Raw genomic sequence first — 27,575 nt, forward strand, 5'->3', positions numbered from 1 at the left:
CTTGTTAGCTTGAACCAGTCTGGCCATTCTCCTCTGACCTGTCTGATCAACAAGGTGTTTCTGCCCAAAGAACCAATGTTCTCTGGATGTTTTTCGGTTTTCACACCACTCCATGTAAACTAGAGACTGTTATGTGTGAAAATCCCAGGAGAGCAGCAGTTTCTGATTACTGCATCAATGTGCAAGGGTACAGGTGCAATAAAGTGGACAGTGAGTGAATATCCAGAAAGTTCTGACTGTATTGGTTTTTAGAAATCACATAATGATGAAAATGACTATCAAATAGTATCATGGTTGTTATAGTTATTATTACGTTGTCATTGTTTTACGCCTAATTGAATTGAAAGGGGGTTAATCTGCAACTGAATAATTAAAAACGAGTGGAAATAATGTTAATTTTAATACAACCAGGAAGTGCTGGTACATTAATATATAGTGTTTCTACATCTGGGTGAGTGGAAAGTTCAGAAATAAAAAGCGCTAATGGCTCGAATAAATTTTGTTCTTAAAATTTTATTTGTCCTGTGATCATACAGGGTTCCATGGAAAGGGGTCCCTGGCTGAAAAGTTTAAAAGCATTATATAACATCTTTTAAAACAATGTTGCATCAACACCAAGGCTCATTGTTCATGATCAAGACCAGTAAAATTGGAGGTGTTCATCTATTTATTTATTTATTTTTTAAAAAGAAACTTTGTTCCTAATAGTGAAGCATAGGTTAAGAGGGGCCATGGGGAAGCTCTCCGTAGCAGAGGTGCATGGCTTCTTTGTTCGAGAGCTTTTGGAGTACTTCGGGACATTGGTGTCATAAAGAGGCTGGGTAAACAATCTCTATATTGTGCGAACCTCATGATAAATACAATCAGATCAGCTTTCCCCAGCCAAATCCACACCTCTAATCACTGACCTCAAAAATCAAAGGTGCTCAAATGTGGCTCCTCAGCAGCACACTATAGTGCTGTGAGGGAGTGTGTGATGGGGGAACGAAAGGCCTGTGAGGGTTAATTAACTGTCGTTGCACCCTGGCCCCTCTTTAATAAGCTGTGTCTCATTGATCTTTTCTGCATGAATAGCACCTTCAGGGGGAACAGGCACAGAGCGCAGGGGGAAGGGTGGATATTCCTATTCAACCCTGCACTCAGAGCCTATGCCCTGTGAGTAAGGAGTGAAACAGGAATGGGGGAGCGTTCCAGCACTTAAACATTCAACATGTACGCGATCAGGATGAACATATCACTCCCTCTGCTTGAGCAGACAGCATCTGGGTACTAAAAGGCTATCCAATTTTTTTTTTTTTTTTTTTATCAGCATGGACCTTATTTTGTCCACATATGTAGGCAGCAGTGTGACTATTTCTCTCAGGGAAAGCATCCCATAATTCCTTTCACGGTTTTAGAGTTCTATGAAAGAGCGAAAAACCTGCAAACAACCATCTGTTCCGGCTGAAGAAGTTTACGAATTACAAATTCAAGTTAACTGTCTCACAGCGAACAGTTACAGGAATGAAGACTTTGGAATTTTGCCCTCTGTGGTAGAAATTTCTACTGCAAGCTACTTTCATAACGCGATATAATGTAACGCGCTATAATAACGTTATAATGCTGCTCCTCAGGGATCAAACTTGCAGCTATGAGTGATAAGTCAGTACACATTTATACAACAACTGTGTCCAAACCTGCATAATGCACACTTCATAGTATGCCAACATACCAATGACACCAACGGCGTACTGACAAAATATGGTAATATTTGCAAATCTGAGAAAGTAATTAAATGCTGCCATTACTTCAATATTACACAATATTACAGAACGTGTAGCTAACTCTAGCTAGCTATTTAAAATGCAGCATAAAGTAAATCTATCACCTCTGTTCACTTCCATTGTGTGTATTTCTTTTACCTGATATGTGTTCTCAATGTATTTTCTTATCTAATCTGTCAAAAATGATCTGGACAGTGTTAGCATGCTACTCCAAACACAGAGCTATAAACAAACACCAAGAGTAAGCAGACATCTTGATTAATTCACTCTTCACATAATATAAAGGTGTTTAAAACACAAAAATACATATAAACCCACAAACACCTCCCATTAGTCACCAGTCTGCTATCCTAAGTTCTCTAGCTCATTCAACTTCACTACTGGGTAAAGATACAAATTCCAAGGATAAACCCGTCTTCCTCTTACTGCAATATCCTGGCCCTAAATTTGACTCCTATTTGTTTACTCATTCATGCTCTTATTCTTTCTCTCCTCTGACTGGCTGTCAGCGCCATCTGTCACTGTGTAGTCAGACTTCATTTACGCGTAAATTTGGGGCAGGATTACGTTTTATGCATCCGAGCTATCATATGATGTATGACCGCACTGATTGTGAATGAGGGGCCATTTACACGACAAAGTTTTCAGCCAAAAACGGGAAACTTTTTATACGTTTTGCCCGTTCGTTTACACGACAACAGCGTTTTGGGGACTGAAAACGCATATTTTTGAAAACGGGTTTCAAAGTGCAAGTTTTTGAAATGCCGCTGTTATCGTCTCCATGTAAACACTCAATATGGCAATCTTTGGAAACGGTGACGTCATGCGCGTGCGTAGTACGTGTCTATTGTAAAGGCAAGCGCGAACAACTACTGGCCTGGCATACGTAATACAGAGTTTTTGGCCGTTATTGCGGATATGTGTAAACGCGAATCGTTTTGAAAACGTTGTCGTGTACACGTGAAACTTTTTGAAAATGCAAGAGAAACACTTTTCCGTTTTTGACTACATCGTTGTTGTGTAAACGTAGCCTTACTACTACAGTAATATCAGGGCGACTCTCACCAGCTCATGAACAACAGATGTTTATTTATTTATTTATTTTTTGTTCTCAGAATCACTTTTTTTTAAATCATTAATTTTTTTTTTTTTTTTAGCTTGACCTAATTTACCTGATTAACAGTAACATTAATGTTCATAGATTCTGAGAATTCATTCAACTTGTTAAAAGTAACTAATTATCATAAAGGGCCTGACAGAATACTGAATACAGTTGGCTCCAGAATTATTGGTAAAAGATGGGTTAAAAAAAAAAAAAAAAAGGTTATGAAGAAATGTTTTTCTTGTTAATTAGCTTAATCTCACACTGGAAATAAGACAGAAATATAAACACTAATTGAAGTACATCTATTATTAGAATAAATAATCATTATCAAAAATATATATTTAAACAAAATCACATGTGTCACAATTATTGGCAGCCCTCCATTTAGTACTTTTGTTTAACATCCCTTTGCCAACAAGTCTTCTATAATGCTTGATGGGACTGGAGAATACAAAGCAAGGAAACTGAGGTCACTCTTCAATCTTCAGAATATACATATTTATTCATAACGCTTGTTATTTTTACCAAGGGTGGCAATGGCTCTGGAGCTAACTATATGTAGCATGCATTTGTCAGTTTCCTCATCTAGGCTAAATAAGAGCATGAATAGTCTAGGAAACAATAGTGAGCTAACAACTGTCACAATTGCCTGAGTTAAGTCGGCTTTACACAGTACGTTTTTTGGCCTGATTTTACTGTCACAGACACGAAGTCTTAGATCGCACAATGTGACATGCTCAGCGGTGGCCGCTTTAGTGCCACTCTGACCAAAGACATTGGACGAGAAAGTTCTGGAAATGTCAGAAAATTTAGATTAAAATCTCAGGGTGTAAAACTGCTGCTACAAAATTCATCTAAAAACCACCAATAGGAGGACAGCATAGGATTAGACAAAACTTACAGGGCAGCTACAAATACGGTAGTGGTGATTGCGAAACGTAAACACAACATATATGATTTAAAGGAGAGCGGTTTGTTGACTTGTGGCAGCAGACAGAGTGTCTCATCACAGTTATATCATGATCGAATGAAAACGGACACGGCATGGAAAGAAACAGAGGATGAATTACAGCTTCCGGGTATGTAGCTAGCTAATCATCACAGAGACACTCTGTTCATCGTGTTCATTTACTATTACGACAACGTGAAACTATTTCATGCTTTCCAGCTGAAAAGCTACATCTGTACTGTGTGCTGCATCTCTGTGCACTGAGTATGGCACTGGAACGTAGTAATTTTCTTTAATCGTAGGTCTAGGATTAATCATGCAGTAACCCTGAGTCTAAAGTTGTCATGCTGTATTATTTTGCTGTGAAAATCTGATCTTAGCACATGACTAGCATGGTTGTGATGCATCTCCTGCCTCTTATATGGAGCTCAGGGTCCTTTTATGACCCAACAGCGTTGTTTGATGATTTTTTTTTAAAGAGATGCTCGTGCCTGCCACGCTGCCAGTACACAGTGGAAACAGAGCCAGAGACCACGTTGTCTCATCATTTGGAGGCCAGAATGAGACGGAACTAATCTGCCTCCAGCTATAATGCATGGTGTCGGAAGTGGGCAGGCTAGCCGTTATTAATGGTATGTTTCTGCACCGTTCTCTTGCTCACATATTGATTAGCATGCCAGAAGGGAAGCAGGTCCTTATTTACACAGATGGCCACAGGTTGAGCATCTAAAAGTCATTTCAAGGCAGCACTAATACAATGCAAATTGTATAACTGTTATAACTGTATGACAATTATAAATGGAGACAGATTTTATGTAGTTCATTCACTATTAAATCCAAAGGCTTTGAATAAAAAAAACTGTAAGAGGGTGTCCATTAGGACTGGGCAATATGACGATATATAATATGTGATAAATTAAAACTACAGGAAGGAGCTGAGCTGCATTAAATCTAGTAAAAAAAATAAATAATTACTACAATGATAAAATTTAATTGCAGATATTTTTTCTCTTTTTGAGTGATAAATCATTTATTTTGTAGATATTACACAAACCTATAATACAATTCACATAAAAAAAATGCTGGTAGTTTGTATTTAACAAAAGTGTGTGTGTACTAATATACATATATATATATATATATATATATATATATATATATATATATATATATATATATATATATATATATATGTATATATATATACACACACACACACACACACACATATATACACTTACATAGATTTTTATTTTATGACTTCTCCATTATCGAGTCAGTACAAAAACATTAAAAAAGTAAATAAATAAGTAAAGAAAGCAGCATATTACACAAGCGACCAATAAGAAGTGACTGTGACAGTCAAAGTCTCCAGAAGAACTGTGGCTGGTTCTGCAAGATGCTCAGTAACACATACAGCTCATTTCCTTATAAAAATGCACACACTGTACTTGAGAGTACTTTTTTTTTTAATCGTCACACCAAATATTGACCTGGTTTCATTTATTACTGTTTACTGCTCTTTATAGTATTTTTTTAAATGTAGAAACATTTAATTTCATTACTTTTGAAGGCATCTTTGGTCTACAGCACTTCTTTGCATATGCCTAAGACTTTTGCACAGTACTGTATATCATGTATCCTAGAAAAGTATCGTGATGTGCTACTTTATCATATCACCCATCCTAGTAAAAAACTAACTGAATAACAGATACACCGTATGTGATTATCTCATCATGACATGATTGCACATAGATGACGTTATAATGCTTATGCACTGCATTTTCGCTATGCTCAGTTCAACCACATACCAACACCATGTACTCCAGGCTAACCAAATCACAGACATGTTCATGTTCCAAATCAGCCGAAAAAGCGATCAGGTTCAAGTCATAATACGGATTAAAGCCATTTCAGAACAGCAAAGTGGCAGTGCTGGGAACCACGAATCCTCTAAAAGCACCAGCAGTGTGAAATCAGACTGAATACAGGATCGCAGTCACTTACAGGGTGAATAATAGTTCAAGGCTTTTGGCTTCTGTTAAACGCGTTCTGTTTTGGTTTATGATGAAGAATTGCAGTCAGACTTCAAAGTCATCGGAATATGTAGCTTTAAACATGCTCCAGCTCACAGTTCAAGGAGTCCAAGGTTAAGAGATGCTTATGATAAACTGAGGTTTAATGTTTAAAATAGCTGATCACATAGTTAAAACATTCTGCTCTCATAACAAATCACAGGGACAATCAGGATAATGTGAATGTCTTGAGGGGGTCATGGATCTTACCAGGGTTGCAGTCTGTGAGGAGAGAGCAGATGGACAGCAGCACCTTGGAGATGGTTAGCGCTGGGCTCCAGTTGTCCTTCAGGATGTCCAGGCAGATCACTCCCTGACTGTTAATGTTGCAGTGGTAGATTCTGGTACGAAACGTCACCTGGGAGAAGACCAGCAAAAAGAAAATGATTAAAAATCATCTCAGAGAGAGAGAGACATTATATATATATATATATATATATATATATATATATATATATATATATATATAGAGAGAGAGAGAGAGAGAGAGAGAGAGAAACAAGCAGAGAGAGAGAGATACAGAGAGCGACAGACAGACAGAGACAGGCAATGATAGAGAAAAACAAATACAGCAGAGAGAGAGGTAGGGTGAGAGACAGAGAGAGAGAGAAACAGAATGACAAACAGACACGAGCAAAGAGAGAGAGAAAAACAGAAGAGAGACAGACAGAGACAAAGAAAGAGACAGAGAGACAGAATGATAGTGAGAGAGACAAAAAGAGAGACAGACAGAACAACAGGCAAAGAGAGACACAGTGACAGACAGACAGAGAGAGTAAGAGACAGAGAGACAGAGAGAGAGACAAACAGAGGCAGACAGAAATGAGCAAACAGAGAAAGAGAAAGAGAGAGAGAGAGAGAGAGAGAGAGAGAGAAAGAGAGAGAGAGAAAGAGAGTCCTTCAACAGGGAAATCTCTCTCTCACACACACACACACACACAGGATTAATACATATTAATGAATTAGCGCTGGCTTTATAAAAGATCTACTGCTGCTCTGAATAACTATGAATAATTAGAAGAGAGATATTTTAGGAATAGAATTATTGTATTGTTTTGATTTCTTGTTGCTCAAACAAATAACCAGGAGAGACTTTCACAGTGTGCTTTGAGCAGACTCTCAGTCTGCACACTGTCGAGTTCTGACAGTTATTTCTTTAGCCTTTTTTATCTTAACACAGGGTCGATCAGTCTGTCCTTGGTGAGTTTTTGTGTTGTCGCAGGACAGAACTGAAAACGTTGTGACAGTCTGATGTCATTTAACCAGTCAGATTACTCAGCTCTGAACACTCAGACTTCATCCTGAATCTTAATCACACTGCACACACAAGGGGCTTTCCCATTAGTTTCACTATTTTCTGTTGGTTTTAGAATGAAAATAAACACATAAACACTAGGAAATAACACATATGTCATGACCAAGAAAGGTGTTAAATTTTATATTTTATATTCCGTTTATTATATTTTATATATACTCATATTTTATAAGAGTATTTCATGTGCAGCTTCATGATTAGCTTCACCCAGGAAATAGTTCACTCAAATAGTTCTCAAATAGTACTTCTTCTCTGCTGCTACTAAATTTTAAATGAAAACAATTTTAAATAAAAACTACTTTAGTTAATGTTCATATCAAACATAAAATGTGCTGATAAAATGTGATCTTTGCTGGTTTCAATATTTCAGCAACTGCTGATCTGCTGGGATTTTCACACACAACGGACTCTAGAGTTTATAAAGAATGGTGCGGGGGAAGAAAAAAAAAAAAACAAGAGAGAGAGAGAGAGAGAGAGAGGTAAGAGGAGAATGGCCAGACTGGTCTGAGCTTACAGGAACTCAAATAACCACTCTTTACAGCCGTGGTGAACAGAAAAACACTGCAGAATGCATAACAGCAAAAGACCACATTGGCTTCTGCTCGTGCCAGTCAAGACCAGGAAACTGAGACTGCAGTGGGCACAGGATCACAAAAAGTCGCTGAGATCACATTTTTTCCCCATTCTGATGTTTGATGTGAACATTAATTGAAGCTCTTGACCTGTATCTGCATGATTTCATACATTCCCCTGCTGCCACATGATTGGCTGACTGGATAATTGCATGAATGAGCAGGTGTTCCTATTAAAGTCATACAGAGTTCCTACATTTCTTGAACGTTACTCCACAATGTGGATGGACTAATAATAAAACTGACGTGACAGCAGAGGAAGCATCTCTGATTGAGGTGACTGAGAGCAAGAGCCACAGCATACTTACACAATACTGGGGTCATGACCAGGGCTGTAGTGTGGGAGGCATGACAGACCTTAATGTCACACTGTGTGTATTCTGAGCTCCAGCTGGAAATGAGTTACTGAAATAACTCTGGTCTTACTTTGGACTGGAATGGAGGAGGTGCACTAACAAGTGCCTCTGCTCTGTTATACTGCTGGTGACCAAGTCAGGCTAAAAGCTCGGGTACGTAGTGCTGATCTGAGGTCAGGCAAAGAGAGCGGAACGTGCTGAGTACGAGCTCGAAGCTCACGTAAACAACAAGACACACGTATGCGCTCATGGAACATTTCTGTTTGAAAAATCGCCTTGAGAGAAATAGAGAGAAGAGAGAAATACAGAAAAGGAGAGAAAGAGGCGACAGAGAGGACAGAGAGGAATAAAGAGAAGAAGAGAAAGAGTGGAGAGAGAAATAAAGAGAAGGAGAGAAAGACAAAGAGGAGAAAGAAAAATAAAGAGAAGAAGAGAAAGAAAATGGGGTGAGAGAGGACAGAGAGAAACAAAGAGAAGGAGAGAGGAGAGAGAAGACAGAGAGAAATAAAGAAAAGGAGAGTACAGAAAAATAAAGAGAAAAAGATAGAGAGAACAAGGAGAAATAAAGAGGAAAGAAAGAGAATGGAGAGCGAGAAGAGACAGAAATAAAGAGAAGGAGAGTGGACAGAGATAGAAAGAGAAGGTGAGAAAGAGAATGGAGAGAAAAAGGACAGGACAATGGAAAGATAGAGAGAACAAAGAGAAAGAAAGAGGAGCGAAAGAGAATGGCGAGAGAGAGAAGAGAGAGAAATAAAGAGAAGGAGAGAGGGAGGAGAGAGAGGACAGAGAGAAGGAACGCTGAGGTGAGTAGTTAAGGTTGAGGGTGCTGCTCAGCGGCTTATCCGTGGCAGTTTCAGGGATTTAAAATCAGTACAGAGTCCTGACCACTGAACCCTCACTGCCCTGTGCACTGCACAATTCAAACAACAAACAGTCTGGACGCTGTTCTTTATGGAGGAGACAAAAAACATCCACACCAGTGAAAGAAAACGGAAAGAAAAGAAAATGTGAAATACAATATACAAACAACAGTGTTTAGTAGTTAGGAGTCACATGCAGAAAACTTTACACTCCAGTAAAAGCAAAAGCTTCATTGCATTGCTCTTACGTCACCCGCTGTCTTCAGTCATAAAAACAATAACAGGCTATTGCTTTTTTTTTTTCAATTATTGTGTGTGTGTGTGTGTGTGTGTGTACTGTACTGCAGGTTTTGTTTTTGTTTTTACCAGCGTGACCCGCCATCCCTGAAGAGGAATAAACTCACTGTCCAGCCAAACAGTCAACAACTTGCCATTTATTCTTTCTCTCTGCCCTCTATCCATTCTCTTTCTCTCCTTCTCTTTATTTCTCTTTGTCCCTTCTCCCCCCTCCTTCTATTTCTGTCTCCATTCTCTCCTTCTCTTTATTTCTCTGTTCTCCCCCTCTCCACTCTATTTCTCTTCTTCTCTTTATTTCTCTCTCTCCATTCTCTTTCTCTCCTTCTCTTTAGTTCTCTCCTCTCTACTTCTCTGTCCTCTCCCTCTCTTTGTTTCTCTGTCCTTTCTCTCCTCTCTACTTCTCTGTCCTCTCCCTCTCTCCTCTCTTTGTCTCCTTCTCTTTATTTCTCTGTCCTTTCTCTCCTCTCTATTTCTCTCTCCACTCTCTCTATCCATTCTCTTCCTCTCATCTTCTTTGTGCCTGGATTGCTTTTTTCTCCAGCATGGAACATTACTCAAAGTTCTTTAGACCTAAAATGCAAACACTGCAGCTCAAAAAGAAACTAAATGCTTTTACCAATGAACTCCTTAATAGTGCTTGACCTTGAGAACACAAATAAAGCCACTGAAAAATTCAGGTGCCCAAAATAGCTGCATGTAAAAATACACTACAATGTTTGCATGTGGTGCGTTATACAAACACGACGTTTTAATCCTTAATAACTCATCGTGTACGATTTCTGTTTGCTTCTCGACCGCATTCTGCAAACATGGGAGTAAAAATAAGCGGGCAAAGAAGTGGTCTGTCAGAAACTCCACACACACACACACACTCGCACACACACAGAGCTGTGTGAGAGCCCAAAACAAGCACCCGTGAGCACTGATCAAACTGTGAAAATGAAATTTCTTTTTAAATGGCTTTTAATGAAGTGATGTTAAAGTGAAATGGTTTGCCAGCATGCACTCTCTCACCTTGGGCGGCTTGAAGGGGTAGTCGGGAGTGAAGGCGATGTCGAGGAAGAAGACTCCTCCCTCATACACGGAGCCTGGAGGACCCAGGATGGTGGACCTCCACTCGTAGATGTTGTCTCCTTTTGGGCCGGCGCTGAAAACACAACATGTTGCGAATTTAGAGCATTGTCAACGCTGCGTTCACATGAGCGTTCATTTTCTACGTACGTGTGCGACATGGTACGTAGGTTTGAATTGATATTTTCTCAATTTTATGCAATTTTGTTACGACGCCGTTATGCGACAAATCCAAATGCCTGGCTCGAATGATTCCTCGGAGCAATCCTATGGCATGTGTGGTCCGATGTTTCTTCAGTTCCCCACTCACAACTTTAGTTCCTATCTCAAATTAGCTCCGATTTACGGTTTGACACACAACATTGGAAGAAAAATGTACCATGGTTGCATCTTATCTTGTTATATACGACTAGAGATGGCACCGATCCTAAGCCCAGTATCGGATATCGGATCCTGCAACAAATGGCAAAGATTAGAATTGGAACTGGATATGTTTAAGCTACATATAAAGTGACTATTTTTTCCTTTTGTTAGGACTGATTTTATTATATATTAATATATTTACAATGGGAGTGATTTTTGTGTGAAAGAGTTGAACTGTGTTGAACTTCAGTTAAGATTAAAAAACTGTACGCTTAAAGTATCAATAATTACTTCCTGTTTGGTTTAAGTGTTCGGGCTGTTGCGATGTTTAACCATGCGTGTCCCATTTGGAGCAATTTCGTATGACTAACACTCACACAGCAGCCGAAATGTGAAAAGAGCCTATAAACACAGCCAATTGAACATCACATGCTATTCATGAACCAAAAGTGAGATCATAGTGACAAAATGAACGAGGCGCACATGCACACACACACACACACACACACAGCTCTGCACAGCTGCTACCAGAAGGACACCACTGTTCAACTCTCTTTCCCTCCTTTCACCGCAGGGAGCAGCTGATCTTATTCTGGATCCAAAACACGACTCCGCCAGCTGCCCCGGCCTTTTTTCCCCTCCTACAGACGCTGAGCGTGATCCAAACTCGCTTTTTCAGCAGCTTAGTGTAATGGCTGGGGATGTGGAGTGGACCGAGACAGTGAAGGGAAAGGATAAGTGGGTGAGGAAAAGGAATAAGGAGAACAGAAAAAAGAGACAGGAACTAATAATGGAGAGAAGAAAAAAAGAACAAAGAACTATAAAAGGAAGGATACTATGAGAATGAGTGAAAGAAATGATAGAGAGAAGAGAGACAGAGCAAAAGGGGAAAGGGGTGTGTGTGTGTGTCAAACATGTTGATAAATGTGCTCATGTGTGATAGGAAGTTGTGTGTAAAGCAACACCACTTTGTATTTTTGGCATATGGGAGCAGGCTTACAAAACAACACAGCCACTTCATTTTTTCCTCTCTCCCTCTCCATCAATCCGTTATTCTTTCGATCTGAGCTGGAAAAGTGGGCCAAACTGTCAGCCCTGTGTGTGTGTGTGTGTGTGTGTGTGTGTGTGTGTGTGTGCGCGTGCGCGTGTGTGCGTGTGTGTGTGAAAGGACTTTTTCAGATGCCCCTCACTGCTACTGGCTACCCAGAGCTCCCTTCTACTGACCACAGCCATTTTACACACGGCACATCTGGAGCCGCTTTGAGATGGCAGGCACCACATCTCTCTTTTCCCTGCTGTGTGTGTGTGTGTGTGTGTATGTGTGTGTGTGTGTGTGTGTGTGTGTGTGTGTTAGAATCTGTATGTCTGCCAGATACCCAAGCCTGCACTTTACTCTCTCTCATGTGAAAATCATACTGATGAAAGAAGAACAGTCAAACACAAAAACATCTCACAAAACAACATTTTTTTTTTTTTTATCAACGCTTTATAAACGCCCCACTGCAAAAATCACAACATGGGCTTCTTTTTCCATCTATCTCTTTTATACAAATTATGAAAATGCAAATTAAAACCTTAATGGAATGGGTTTTTTTATGCTTGGCTGAGGTGGAAATGAGGTGGACTAATAATAAAGACGAGATGTGAGAAAGAGTGATAAACAGTTTTTTTAAAATGATGATTCTTTTTTTTTTTTTTTAAAAAAGTCACATGATTCAATATTTGGACACTGACATAGTTATTGTTATTTCAGCTGTGCACCACAGTGTATTGAGGCTGAAATTAAATCATAAATATAAGCTTCAATTTAAGCTTCAGCTTTAATTTAATTAATTCAATTAGGGTGTAGGAATTACAGCACTTTTTATATGTGGGTCTTCCTCCCCTTTTTAATGAACTAAAACTAACTGGACAAACTAACAATCATAAATTAAATTGTCATTTTTTTAATACTTGGTTGCAAATTGTTTGCAGTCAATGACTGCCTGAAGTCTGGAGCCCATAGACATCCCCAGACTCTGGGTTTCTTCCCTGGTGATGCTCTGCACAGCCTTTACTGCAGCTGGTCTTCTGGTGTTTTGCTTACAGTTTTGCCTTCAGCAATGAAATGCATGCTCAAAGTCTTGGGTTGCTTTCAAAGTATGCTTTGGGTCATTGTACATCTGCAGTGTGAAGCAACATCTAACGGGTTTTGAAGCCTTTGGCTGAATCTGAGCAGATATTATAGCCATATACACTTCAGAATTCATCCTCCTGCCTTTGTCAGCAGTTCAATCATCAATAAATGCACGGTAACCAGTTCCATGGGCAGGCACACACACACACACACAGCATAAGATGTGGTGGTACTTCAGCTCATGAACAGTTCTTTCCCTTCTACATACTCTTCTCTTCCCATTATTCTATATCTCATCTGTCCATAGGATGTTGTTTCAGAACTTTACAGGCTTTTTTTTAATGATATGTTTGGTAAACTCTAATCTGGTCTTCTTGTTCTTGAGGCTTACCAGTGGTTTACATCTTGTGGTAAACCCTCTGTATTTACTCTGGTGAAGTCTTCTCTTGATTGTTGACTTTGACACAGATACACTTACTTCCTGGAGGGTGTTCTTGATCTGGCCAACTGTTGTGAAGGAATTTTTCTTTACCAGGGAAAGAATTCTTGTCATCTACCAGAGTTGTTTTCTGTGGTCTTCCGGGCCTTTTGGTGTTCCTGAGCTCACCAGTGCATTTTTTTTTCTTTTTACGAATTTACCACGTAGTTCATTTGGCCACACCGAATTTATTTGCTGTCTCTCTAATAGGTTTGTTTCGATTTTTCAGCCTAATGATGGCTTGCTCCACCCGCAGTGTCAGCTCTTTGGACTTCATATTGAGAGTTAACAGCAACAGATTCCACATGCAAATGCCACATTCAAAACCAACTCTACACCTTTAATCTGCCTATTTGTAAGTTATATAATAAGGGAATAACACACACCTTGCTTTTCATCCCTTAAAAAAGGGGGAGAGTATATAAAAAGTGCTGTAAATTCTGGACTGTTCTCCCGATTTGCATGCAAATCACATTACAGCTAAAAGTCTGCACTTCATATTCACTATTTAATGTCATTGGCGTTAGCTATTTTTAAAAACGTGCATTTTGAAATCAGAAAAAGTTGTGGATAAGTGCTTCAAGGGTCAAAGTTCAAAGAATGAGCAGCCATATCAAGCAGCACCACTAGTTTCCCTCCAAACTATGAAAGTTATTACAAGAATGTACTTGTAAATTTTATTTTTTCTTGTGTATAATTAAGATGTGTCATTCGAATTATACCTTTCCATCTGTCAGAAAAATATTTTTTACCAAAAAAAAAAAAAAAAAAGCATTTAACAGAATAATTTACTGATGCTGGTGTGATTAATGACGTGTGCTTATGACACCAGTGACAATTAATAACTCTGGTGACTAAATGTAATGGCACCATGTTAAACCCAGTCAGCATATCACAGATCTACTTGTGGACATTTTAGACAATAAAGAAGTGAATCAGTTCTTCCAGCGAAGCATGAGAATTCATAATGCTTGCTTTTAGGAAGTGCTGGTTGTAGACCGATGGCGCCAACGACATAAAAAAGGAAGCGATGTGTCTTCTGATTAAAGAACTCTGAAAGAAAAATATACAGGTTTTAGTTTTGGAAAACCAGAACTTAACAGCCCAGATGGAAAAAATGATTTGTCTCCAACCACATAATCCAGACCCAAAAGAACCCAGAAGCACAGGTTTACAGTAGATCAGTCATCCGTTTCCATTACCTGAAGCTCCCCACTACACAGAAACAACCATAAACCACTACGGAAGTGGCACATCACAACATGCGTGAGGACAGCACTCCTCCGCCTCTTCCTTTAAACGCTTCTCATTTCTACAGCCATCTGTCTCTCTCTTATTCCCCCTAACCCTAGAGTTCTTCTCTCATAACTTGCTCTGGCTGTTATTTTTAGTCACAGCAGAGGAAGGAATTTAAAAAAATAGAAATGAAAATGTTTATAGCCCTGAGAGATCATGGTCTGTGTGAACACTAGGGAGGAGCGTCTTCATAAGTATCCGGTTTATGGAGAATTACACCGAAATACGCAGAAAGACACAGAAACTCCCCTCTGGTAAAGAGAAAGTGAGATGGAGAATTTGCTTCTCATTATTACTGTATGAGTGAGTCAGAGCTTAGTGCAACAATGCTCAATACACACACACACACACACACACACACACACACAGACACTCACACACACTTGACTACCCTTGTGAGGACCTTCTATAGAGCCAATGATTAATGCATATCTAACTAGAAGGAAACCTTTTTGTTTTTCAAATAAAAGCTGTTTAAAAACTGTTTTTTGTGAGGTTCATGTGATTATGAGGACATTTGGTACATTTTGATCCTCATAAAGGGCTAATCTCTCTCTCTCTCTCTCTCTCTCTCTCTCTCTCTCTCACACACACACACACACAAATACACACAAACAAACTCAGCAACAAATAACCTACATACCACAACAAACAACCTACATAACTACATACCAACAAACAACCACGCACCTACTGACCCACAAATCAACACACACCCACATACAAGCCAACACACACCCACATACAAGCCAACACACACCCACCCACAAGCCAACACACACCCACCCACAAGCCAACACACGCCTACCAAGAAGTCAACACACGCCCACCCACAAGTCAACACACACCCAACCACAAGCCCAACCACAATCCAATGCCCACCAATAAGCCAACACACGCCAAAACACAATCCAACGCACACCCACCCACAAGCCAACACACACCAAAACACAATCCAACGCACACCCACCCACAAGCCAACACACACCAAAACACAATCCAACGCACGCCCACCCACAAGCCCAACCACAATCCAACGCACGCCCACCAATAAACCAACACACACCAAAACACGCCCACCCAAAAGCCCAACCACAATCCAACGCACGCCCACCAATAAGCCAACACACACCAAAACACAATCCAACGCACGCCCACCCACAATCCAACACACACCCGCCCACAAGCCAACACACACACAACCACAAGCCCAACCACAAGCCAAAACACAATCCAACACACGCCTACCTACAAGTCAACACACACCCACCCATAAGCCCACCCACAAGCCAACACACACTCAAACAAAAACCAACACACACCCGCCCACAAGCCAACACACACCCAACCACAAGCCCACCCACAATCCAACGCACGCCCACCCACAAGCCCAACCACAATCCAACGCACATCCACCAATAAGCCAACACACACCCAACCACAAGCCCAACCACAATCCAACACACGCCCACCCACAAGCTGACACACGCCCACCCACAAGCCAACGTGCACCCGCCCACAAGCCAACACACACCCAAACACAAGCCAACACACACCCATCCACAAACCAACACACACCCACCCCTAAGCCAATACACACCCAAACACAAAGCAACACATGCCATTCCACAAAGCAACACACCCTAATAACAAGCCAATCACACAAAAACACACGCCCACACAAAAACACCACTCCCATTTCCATAAACGCATCCACTCACAAAACAACACACTCACACAAGAAGACTCCCACAGCCACAGCCACACCAGAGACCTCGCTCTTTCACACTCTCACAGCCCTGCTCTGTCTCCCTCTCTGCTTTACGTTTTGCATGTTTAATGGATCAGAAAGCAAGTTTTCAGTCTCTCACCCACTGACAGGCCAAAAGTGAGTGTTCGGTGAGAACAGTGGAGAGGAAGACACACAGAAAACTAGAAAGCATTATCATTAAACAGAGACATGAACCAGCGCAAATGTACTAAAGACTCAATGAGAATGAGACGGAGAGATAAAATGGAGTGAGAGAGTAAAAGGGAAAACAAACAGAGAGAAAGAGCGAGGTCTCTGGTGAAGTCCTCAGAGTGCGTCAGCTGCAGTCTGGGCCGCGTTCCAGTTCTCACCAGCCAGAATAATAAACATGCTGTCATTCAGGCTGTGTGTGTGTGTGTGTGTGTGTTTTTAGCATGTTACACACACTCAGTCTAAACACTTGTCTCCAAAAACACTGAGACGAATGAATGATTATTCCTTTTTCCTCTGCATTATCACAGATCGGTAGAGTTACTGACTCCACAAGCCGTTTATTATTACCTGTCCCTGTGAATTAGCTGTTACTATGGAAACGATAACATATTAGGACAAGCGCGTTAATATAAACTCGCGATCTGAATTACAACCGGTACTGCGTGTTCAAAATGAGCAACTATTAATTTCTGTGTGAAATCCCTCTACCAGAATAAATTAAATTAAATCTAACGTCCACCTAAGCGAAACTGCAGCTGTAAACAAAGGCTCTTTTCATTCACACCATCTAAGGCAGACACAAACTTTTACTGTTTAAAGACAATTTAAATAATTTTTAAAAAATCACCAGATTTATTTGACAAAAAAAAAAAAAAGAACTATTCAAACAATTAGGCACATTGAAATTGATACCACAGCGCACTTGATTTCTCGAATCTGATGGGTCAGAAGGTCTGTTTGGTCAGAATGTTTTGGCTATAACATTACAGCGCTTATTTTCATACGTTATCATTTCCATAATAACAATCAGAATCGAGCATTTAACTGTGCAGTGGTATAAATGAAAATAATAGACTGTGGGGTGGTAATGGTATCACACTAACCACTAATAACTTGTCTATCCATCCATCCATTTTCCGTCCCACTTATCCTACACAGGGTGGTGGGGGAGCCTGGAGCCTATGTGTGAATGAAAGTCATTAACTTCCAAAACCCAAAACACATGAGCCTCAGGCCCTGGCGTGAAAGTCTCGAGCACATGTTAAACAGATTCACACATGCAAATACTGTGAAAGGAGGTGAAGAAGGAAAAAATGTATTAATTCCTCCCAGTCAGCTAGTCCTTTATCAGATTGACTGCTCACTTGGTCACAGCAGGCATGAAATCGAGAATGACATCTGGATCTGGTACAGTTTCATGTCAGGCTTGAGCACGTACGACAAGCAGAGCGCCAAAAAATAAAGACTGAGTCACCCCAGTATTTCCCCCCTCGTCATGACTGCTCAACTGAGGACAGGGCTCATGATCAGAAAAGCAGTGATCGGCGATGCAGAAAGCACTGCTGCCACGTGAGACGCAATGCTCGTCTGAGACTCACTGAAAAGAACGCTGAGAGAACACGCAGTCTATCATGGAACCTTGCAGGAAACCTAAAGACATCTCAGCTTGGCGTGAAGTTGTTCTTTTTAGTAATCTTTATTTTGCCAAATAAAATGTAGGTCGTCCAAAAGACCAATTACTTTTTTTTTTTAAATTCTCACATGACAGGAAAAACAATGAGCCCCTCAATTCAGAATTTCTACTCAGGAACTAAGGATGGTCTCACCACCTCTGAGTTCAGCAAGTGACAACAAACTAACATGGCTGCCCACAGCATCAGCAGTAAACAAAGTACAAGTATATGCTTTAGCTCAATCAGCATACAGACAGATTCACTTCTTAAATCTAAAACACTGAATACCCCCCTTGATGATTCTCTGCTGAATGCACTGGATGAACCAATTAGTTGTCCAGTTCTAGCACCATCCATTCAGTATGCTCAGTGATGGGCCAACAGTGGTCCAGTTGCTGAATTTGGATCTCCAGAAGCTGCCTTTACAGAAGCAAACACAAATTCTATCTAGTAAAACATCAGCAGAATTTTGAAATAGAGGTGGCACCAGTATTAGGCCAATATCAGCAGAAATTTCTGGACTGCATATTGGAGGAAAAAAGAACAAATCTGATCAGATCTTGTAGCCTGACATATCAGGCAAATTACTTGTAGCACAACGTAACGTTAATTGACGCAAAGTAAGTCATGCAGCAGTAACAGTAGCCGCCCAACTCAGGGTTGAGTAACGTGTCTCAGGGGTGGACAAACCACTCGACTGCGAAAAATGATTTATGCGTCTTGGCTAGTTTTATTATTAAGACAAGCAGATCCTGTCCAAGAACCAGAGAATGAACACACTCTAAAGAAATGGAGTAAAATCAATTTTGACGCAATACACTGTAATTTCACAGTTAAATGTAATAAGAGAAAATAAAGATTCTAACTAGACTTGAAAAATATCTTTTTTTTATGTGCAATGGGCCTCATTTATCAAGCTGGATCCGAACAGATTTATTCGTAATTCGTTCATATGTGCATTTAAACAAGAAATTGTACTGGTATTCATGAAAATCCTGTAAACGTTCGTATCCTACTCGTGCTCCTGTGTGTGTAAATTTATGCATAAGAAGACTAACTAATGTAAACCTCGATTTGATTGACTTCAAATCATATAAGTTGCATGGATTACTGCACTTTTATATATGGAATATACTGTCGAGTTTAAATAGATTTTTTTTTTTATTACGTTTACAGCTTTTATCAGATGTCCTTATCCAGAGTGACTTACAGAAGTGCTTTGGAGTCTTTATCAAAAAAACATCCTCATGCTAGTTCACTAGGTCAGGAACTAAGAGTACTATCGAGAACATTTTGTGAAATCCAGTCATTTTATTTTATTGGCATTAATTAAGAATATAAAAATAAAGAAAGCGAACAACACAAACCGACAAATTAAGACAAATAAAACTAATGACTCAATTATTCAAAAGAAATGATGCCGTATAAACGGAGGACAGGCCGGTCTGTCTGCACAGAGCCGTAAGCCATAAACAAACGCCTCAACTGACGGAAGATTTAGTGCTCGCTTATTATTATTAATATTGTATATTATTAAACACTTTTTTTTGGGGTAAATGTGAGTCAAAATAATTTCCACTTCTGTTTTTCAGGCTTTACCCTGATCGGTCATTTTATGTTCCCAGCTGTCTGTGCACATGGCCTTTTATGGAGTTTGTGGGCGTCACTAAATGCAGCTGTGTCAGGAACACGCTCTGCAATTTACAGATGATCAACACACACACAGGATACGAACAAAATCAGCCTTTCCAAAGACTTTTGTAAATCCAGTGGAAGATTTTAGTTTGATTTGGCTTACGCAAACATTTACACGAAACTTTACTCAACAACTGACAAACGAGGCCCATCGTGAGGAAACATATCATAAAAAACACATATCATAGTCAAAACATTGTCAACAACTTAGTGAATTTTGTCAGCCATATTAAGTGAAGTAAGTGCACCAATTAAAAAATACTCATTTTAAAGCTTAGTAGTAAAAAAAAAAAAAAAAAAAATTTAAGGTATTGGTAGTCGGAACTCAAGGTTTCCGTATCAGGATTGGAGAAGCAGTATCAAGCCAATGTCTAGTTTGTAAGTCGAAAGGCAATGATTCAAACACACACCGAACTGGTGGAAGATGCCATTTATATGTTTTCGAACAATTTTGCCAAGGACAGGACCTAAACCAGGCAAGTCCAGCAGGCAAATCCAAATGCCATGGCGGTAAAAGAATATGCATAGAAGAAGATACTGAAATTCCCCACAACACCCTGAGAGACTAATCTGTAACTGCCACTAAAGGTACTAGTTACTTCAGCTTCTGTCACCTTAATGAATGACAGACGAACACTTTAAAATTCCGTGTTGGGCCTCGAGGCCTAATAACATTAATTAGACCTGTCAGCTTTTGCATCTAAACAATACATGCTTTTCACATAACTACAGTCCTACAACTGGGAATATTATCCTAAGGGGAAAAGCATCATTCACACCTTCCACAGCAATGATGAGTAGAAACACCTGCAAAAAGATTTGTCAAAATACAGCGCTAATTAAGCACTAACGAATGTACGCAGTATATGGCGCAAACAGCTACACTAGGAAGGCTTTGGTGTTTTAGCAGTTTGTGCCACCACAGCTGGATAATACCACCCATTCCAGATGAAATGCTTAATGATACTACATTGGAATGCTACTGCTCTGGTTCACTTGGACACACCTTACACCACAAGTGCCGAGACCCAACCAAGAATTCACTGGCAATAATCGCCCTTATTTATTAAAAAGGTGTTACAATAGCGAGCCAATAAAAGGAAAGTGCAGAGCAGCCTACAGTTGTCCAAGATCTGAGGAAAGAAGTAAATCAATCAGGGAAGAAACATTTTATAACTGTAGAGTTAAAGTTGTTTCTGTCCGTGGTTGGTGCAAATAAAAAAAGTTCTTTTGCGGAAGCCTTAAAGGTATTAAAGCATAAAATGGAAAAACACAGAATAATCAATAAATGAACAGCTTCAGTGTAGGAAAGGATGTTCCAGTAAGTTTGTCTCTTACTGAAATTACTGTAAGCTCATCATGTAGGTGTAGGTTTTTTTTTCTTTTTCTCTTCTTCTTCTTCTTCTTCTTTTTTTTTTTTTTTTTTTTTTTAAATCTGTTTAAGCTGAAAATCTGGTAGAAAACTGTGCAGGCACTTGGAGGCAGTTACAGAAGCTGTATTTATAGCTGGGATTTTATTCATTTTGGAGCTCGAATAGGTCAGATTTAACTGAAGACAGATTGAATTAATCTTGGCGAGCCAAGTTTCCGTCCTGAACAAATACACAAACTCATATAAATAAAACACACGTAAAGAAGTTAACACTGAAAAGCAGAATGCCAAAATGAATCTTGAGTATTTTAGTGTTGATACGAAATTGTGTAATAACCTCAAAAAGCCTGTAATGATATCCATAATACTCAATGAAAGGAGTAATGAGCTGATAAAGATTTGAATTCACATTTATAAATTTTTTATAAAATATATGTAAAGTACTTGTTTCAATTAAAGGAAACCATCCCCTGAAACACACTACATATATTTATATTGTAGAATTTGTGACATGTTTAGTGATTCAGGTCTTAATTCCCACGAGAAGTTAACGTTATCTGCAGTAGGAGAGAAAATGTCAACAAAGTCCAAGAAATCCAACAGAGAAGTAGTGGAGACCACAAACGCTAAAATTTCAGAATGCAATGCAGCTATACGACGCAGTTACGACAGAGACTCGGCTCAACTAGTTAGCAATCTGCGAGAAGAGCACAATCGCATTAACGACGGTATTTTCATGAAAGTTTAAGTTTTGGAAGCTGATCTGTCTGAGCAGAGTGTACTGATGAGGAAGTGAGAGAGCTGGACTAAAGACTAAAAGACTAAAGTGCTGCTGCATCACTCTCTTTGGGTAGAGATGAACCAAGGGCTAAATCCCACTGGCACCACAATCAGCAGGAAGTCAAATAGCATTGCGGGTAATTAACTGTATAAATAAATAAATAAATTGTATAAGTATAAATAGACCAACTAAAAATAAGTTTAGCGGATTTTTCCTTTAAGGACATTGCCAGTGACCCTACAGCTTGGCCATGACTTTACACAAAAGTGCAAAGTGTAATCTTATCTATAAACCATCAAATCAGTTCATAACCAGAAACCAACACAAATTCAGCCCAAATCAGACTAATTAAATACTACAGTCTCTAGCATGTAATGACTAGAGTTAATTAAACACATTTCTGACTAATTAAGCCTGTCCTGAAATATACTCCGTTTCATGGTAGTTAAAAAAAACAGGCAGATACTGTTTTGAGGCGCCACTGAAGAGGCTGAAGGTGGTTAATAAGAGAGCGTGTGCACTGCTATGTAGCCTTCGCTTCCTGACAAGTGTGACAGGGATCCTGTGTACTTCTTGAGCTGGAGTGGACACTGTAAAAGGCAGGAGGAGAGAGGACAAAATCCCCACAGGCCCCTGCAGAGAAAAGGCTCTTTTCAGGTCTTTGTGGCTCAGGCTAAAAGACCCATGTGTCAGCTTGTGCCAAGCTTTTGTCCTTCCTCATTTAGTCAACAAAGAAGGCTAGAAAGTACAACACACGCAGTGCGAGAGATTCGTCAGGATGTCCAAGTTGATGTGATCGTTGAGACCGGTGTCTCAGTCTCAACGATCCTCCTTTAAACCGAACGCGACCCTGCTGTAGAGCTGGCAACCTCTGACCTTTGGATAAGCAGTAAACCAATTGTAACAAGTCCCCACTGGCTCGGGTGGCGTTGCCTAGCAACCCCTCCCAGGGGGGGATGTGCTATCCCTGTGTTGCCGCAGGCGAGGATTTCCATGGAAACGACACTGAATCGCAACACGACAGGACAGGTCTGCTGCCATCGGACGCTGTACAATAACCACTGGAGGATTACGAGGCACTAACACTCTTCTCACATCACAAGGAACCAGCAATGTAGCAGCACTCAACCGTAAACACAACAGATTCTTATGCATGTATACAGATACATTCATTCATTATACACATCTCCAACACATATTTAACGTAGCTACAGGTACCACTTTCCCCAAACAGCTCGTCTTTTGTTGGATTATTTTCATACAGTCTAGTTAGACCATGATGTGAACATTTAGGTTTATCTTCACTGTTCATATTCATCTACAACAATAAAACATTTACAGTTTCTAATAAAGGAGCATTAAAAGGCTCCGAAAACCCCTTTACTCATTCTACTCAAGTTTTTTCCTTGTGCTGCAATCCAAAGACAGTAGATAATTGACTGCATACACTCACAGGCCATTGGATACGCCTGCTTATTCATGCTATTATCAAATCAGCCAATCATGTAGCAGAATGAAATCATACAGATACACATCAGAGCTTCAGTTAATATTCACATCAAACATCAGAAGGGGGAAGAAATGTGATCTTTGACCTTGGCACGGTTATAGGTGCCAGACAGGAAAACAAAAAACATCCAATGAGCAGCAGCTCTGTGTGCTGTAACGCCTTATTTATGCGAGAGAGGTCAGAGGAGAATGGCCAGACTGGTTGGAGCTGACAGGAGCGATAGAGTAACTCAGATAACCACTCTTTACAACCGTGGTGAGCAGAAAAGCATCTCAGAACGCACAACACGTCAAATCTTGTTTTGCTACAACAGCAGAAGGCCAGATCATGTTCCAGGAACAGGAATCTGAGGAATCAGTGGTCTACTGGATCAGGCAGTGTTTTTTTTCCCCCAATCTTCAGCTGCCTAAAAAATCATTATATTTGACACTTATATTTTAATTTTTTATGACTGTTCCAACTGCTGAACCTGAAATCCCCCTATCTATGCCTCTCATACAACATACTCTTGCAAACTGCAAACCAGAGAACAAGTCAAGTGAGAGTCCTTCTGTTCTTTACACACAACCTTGCATTGCATTGATTGCACTGCAATCTGATCATCTATTAAATGACAGAGCAAAAAAAATATTATATATACTATTTTTTTCATTCTGTCATATAGTGTGTACAAGTTTATTGTGAACGTCCTCACCACACATAGGGAAGTTGATTCATTAACTCTGGTGCAGGAGGAAATAAAATCAGAGTGAGGAAAAGAAAGAGGGTGCATGTTCGAGAGGAAATCTTCTCTGACTTTCACATGCAGTGGTAGAGAAATAAATTGTGGTTATTAAAAAAAAAAAGGCCTATAGTGTTTATCACACCATCTGCTAATATTTATTTAAACCGATTTATTGAATTCATTGTGCAGCAGCCAGAGTGTGTATGACGTTCCCTTTTTTACTTCTTTTAACAGTGCAGCTTAATAAATGAACAACTTCTTGCTGTCTATATCTTTATTTCTGCTCCATTAGTGCTTTTGTCATATAGTTCTTAAGCCCAAATTATCGCACATATTTCTGCTGCGTTAGTCAGTGAAACCGCTCAAGCTTTACAATCTTGTACTGCTGTGTGAGACGTTTTCCTCTATCTCCTGCAACCAGGGATGGTAATGTGCCCATACATCCATGCACACACACACACAAACACAAACACAGCAGCATATACACACACACACACACACACACACACACACAGACACAGCAACTCACACTACACTGAGCACACAGCTACCAAGAATCCCTCCAACCCTCAGAAACAGTCTCACAAAACCACACACTACAGAAGATTAATTCCTCTCATTTTCAGCCCACATACATCTTTAAAAGATCTTTTTTGTCTGGCAGAATGCTTCCCTTCATCTCACACTCCTTTCATCAAGATGATTAAACCCTGACCAACAGGCTGAATGAGGCACAGACTGTGTGGAGAGCACCAGACAGAAATTATCCACTGCACCTCTAGAGACCTGCAGAAAGAAAAAAAAAAAAACCTCTCTAGTCATCCAACACAGTTATACGCTAGAAGTCCTTGACGAGAGAATAAAGCAAGAATAAAAAGGCAGCATGGATACGAGCAGATATGACTGGAACTCAAAGATCTCTCTGACATCCAAGCAGGCTCTCCACTGGTATCATAGCTCTCTTTGAACTCTAAATATACATCTACACAAGCATCTCCAAAGTTGTTCAAGTGATGAAAACAACACTTCTCTACTTATTAACCTCTGTGTGTGTGTGTGTGTGTGTGTGTGTGTGTGGTTTTCAGTGAAGACGGCTCTCTAATCTGAGCTGCAGGATGAATCATGTTCATATGGCACACAGAAGAACTCAGCTGAAACTTAATTGTAAGCCGGGTGTGCGGGACAGAGCAGGTTTCATGTCCTAGCTATTTCTTAGCTGTTTCTTAAAATTCATAGTTCCCTGGAGTAGGTTCTTAACAAAAAGGAAAAAAAAAAAAAAGAGACAACAAAAAGGAAAAAAAACTCTTTATTGACTTTTGAAAAGCAAATGTTTTCCATTTGGTCTGTAGTTCCCACTGCCTGCTGCACTACACACATCAGGCGAGGTGCCATATATATATATATATATGCACACACACGGCATACACACACATACACACACAGTATGACAAAACTGCTCGTCATACTTTGTATACTGTGTACATATATATATATATATATATATATATATATATATATATATGTTTGTGTGTGTGTGTGTATATGTATATATATATATATATATATATGTATATATATATATATATATATATATATATACACACACACATATATGTGTGTGTTTGTGTGTGTGAGAGTGTGTGTGAGATACAGAGCTACACTTTCAGCAGCAGGCAACATATGAGTTGAAAGTTTCTCAACTTTATGCAATTCAGCTACGACACGGTAAAGCAACAAATCCAAACGACTGTCTCGAATGATTTCTCGGATTTCTTGGTGGGACATTAGTTCTTTTTCCCGCTCCCAACTTTAGTCCCAACCTGCAATTAGTTCTTGGTTGACTCCAAAAAATGGAAGAAAATTTATAACTGTTGTTTCATCCTATCCTGATTTTCACACTAAAATACTAGAATATATTTTCAATTCATTTGAAACAAAAGTAAATCGGATACTACAGTAAATCGTGTGCCGCGAGATATAGATTTCGGCTACCAGCCAGAACGAAAAACGCTGGACAGACGGTACACGTCCACAAGAGACAAACAATAAGCGACACGTGCTACTGGTCTCATGATACTGTGAACGCAGATTTAAGGAAATATTTGTCACCGGTTGCCCCAAGACGATTATTTTTGTTATGGAAGAATAATATCTCATGTGTGATGTGAAAAAAGAAAACCAAACACGAAACATTCGCCAACAATGTGCTGAGATTTTACTGAGGTCACAAACACACACAATTACCTGATACATTCATATACTTGTTCGCTTCCTGTAGTTAATGCACTTAATTAGTTAACTAGCTCACCATACGTTATTACATTACATTAGTTAGCCTAGTCAATTAGGTTTCTGGGTAACCAAAACATCGGGGCGCACACTGGAGCTTTTACTGCCTGCTGGTAATTCATTTATCACTCGTCCACCCCTACAAAGCAATGTCTCCTATTCAGAATGACACATCTAGTCCTTTTTTAGTTTTCTGGAGTATTTCCTTCTATTAAGAGCCAAACTATAATAAAATATTAAAACCTGCACTGCAGTGAATTCTACCATGTAGCACAGGCTGTAATGAGACACATTCTAAAACTACCTTAAAATCTGACATGCTGACATGTACTGCACCAGCAGCAGGTACAACTGAATCACTTATAACAAGTATGTAATCATGTTCACCATTGTTAAATTTGGTAGCAGCAGGAAATATAATTGAAATGTAAAAAAAAAAAGTACACTGCACTATGCCAGAGCAGCATCCACGTACTCCCTCTACTGCTGAATCACTCTACTTCCCCATTTTATCCCCAACTTGCTCACCAGCCAATTCCCACCCACCAGCCAGCTCTCACCTATCACACGACACCTACTAACGAGGCTGAAGGCTTACATGTGCTTCCTCTGAGATATGTGAAGCCAGCCAAACGAGTCTCTTTAAACTGCTGCTCATGCTGTGTCACAGCTGGAGGAAAGCGCTATCCGCCCCCTTCCGCATACATGAACTCACAATGATTGGCTAGTGCCACTTTGATTGACAGGGGAGAGAGTGTATTCCATCCCTCCCACCCAGAAAGCACGGACAATTTTGCTCTCTAGAGCCAACACGGATGGCCATGGCTTCGTCGGGATTCAAATTCACAATTAGCATGAGGTTATTTGACCAGGGGAGAATTTGGCAGGACAAAAGGAATGGGTTCATTCATAGCACTGTCCCGTCTTTACAGCAGTGAAGACAGGTGGACAAATGAGTAGCCCGTTACCGAGGACAAGCAGATTTCCTGTTCAGACTGTTAGTTTTTTATTCATAGTTGCCCAGTGGACAAGCAAAATAAACCCTAATTACAAAATATACCCTGCTGATTTTTGCCAAACCAAAAGTTTTCCTTTGGAATGTAGCTATGTT

At 39.8% G+C, this 27,575-nt stretch overlaps 1 protein-coding gene across 1 annotated transcript in view; it reads right to left on the reverse strand.

Moving 5' to 3' along the window:
* Positions 1 to 27,575, reverse strand: part of LOC113543865 (ubiquitin-conjugating enzyme E2 E2) — a 61,715-nt gene that overhangs the window by 1,134 nt on the left and 33,006 nt on the right. Inside the window, exons 4-5 of the mRNA XM_034301768.2 lie at positions 10,367 to 10,499; positions 6,103 to 6,250 (exon numbers count right to left, since the gene is read on the reverse strand). Coding sequence (XP_034157659.2) covers positions 6,103 to 6,250; positions 10,367 to 10,499 — 281 coding nt within the window. The remainder of the gene's footprint in view (positions 1 to 6,102; positions 6,251 to 10,366; positions 10,500 to 27,575) is intronic.

The sequence above is a fragment of the Pangasianodon hypophthalmus genome, chromosome 29 (assembly GCF_027358585.1).
Source record: "Pangasianodon hypophthalmus isolate fPanHyp1 chromosome 29, fPanHyp1.pri, whole genome shotgun sequence".
NCBI lineage: Eukaryota > Metazoa > Chordata > Actinopteri > Siluriformes > Pangasiidae > Pangasianodon > Pangasianodon hypophthalmus.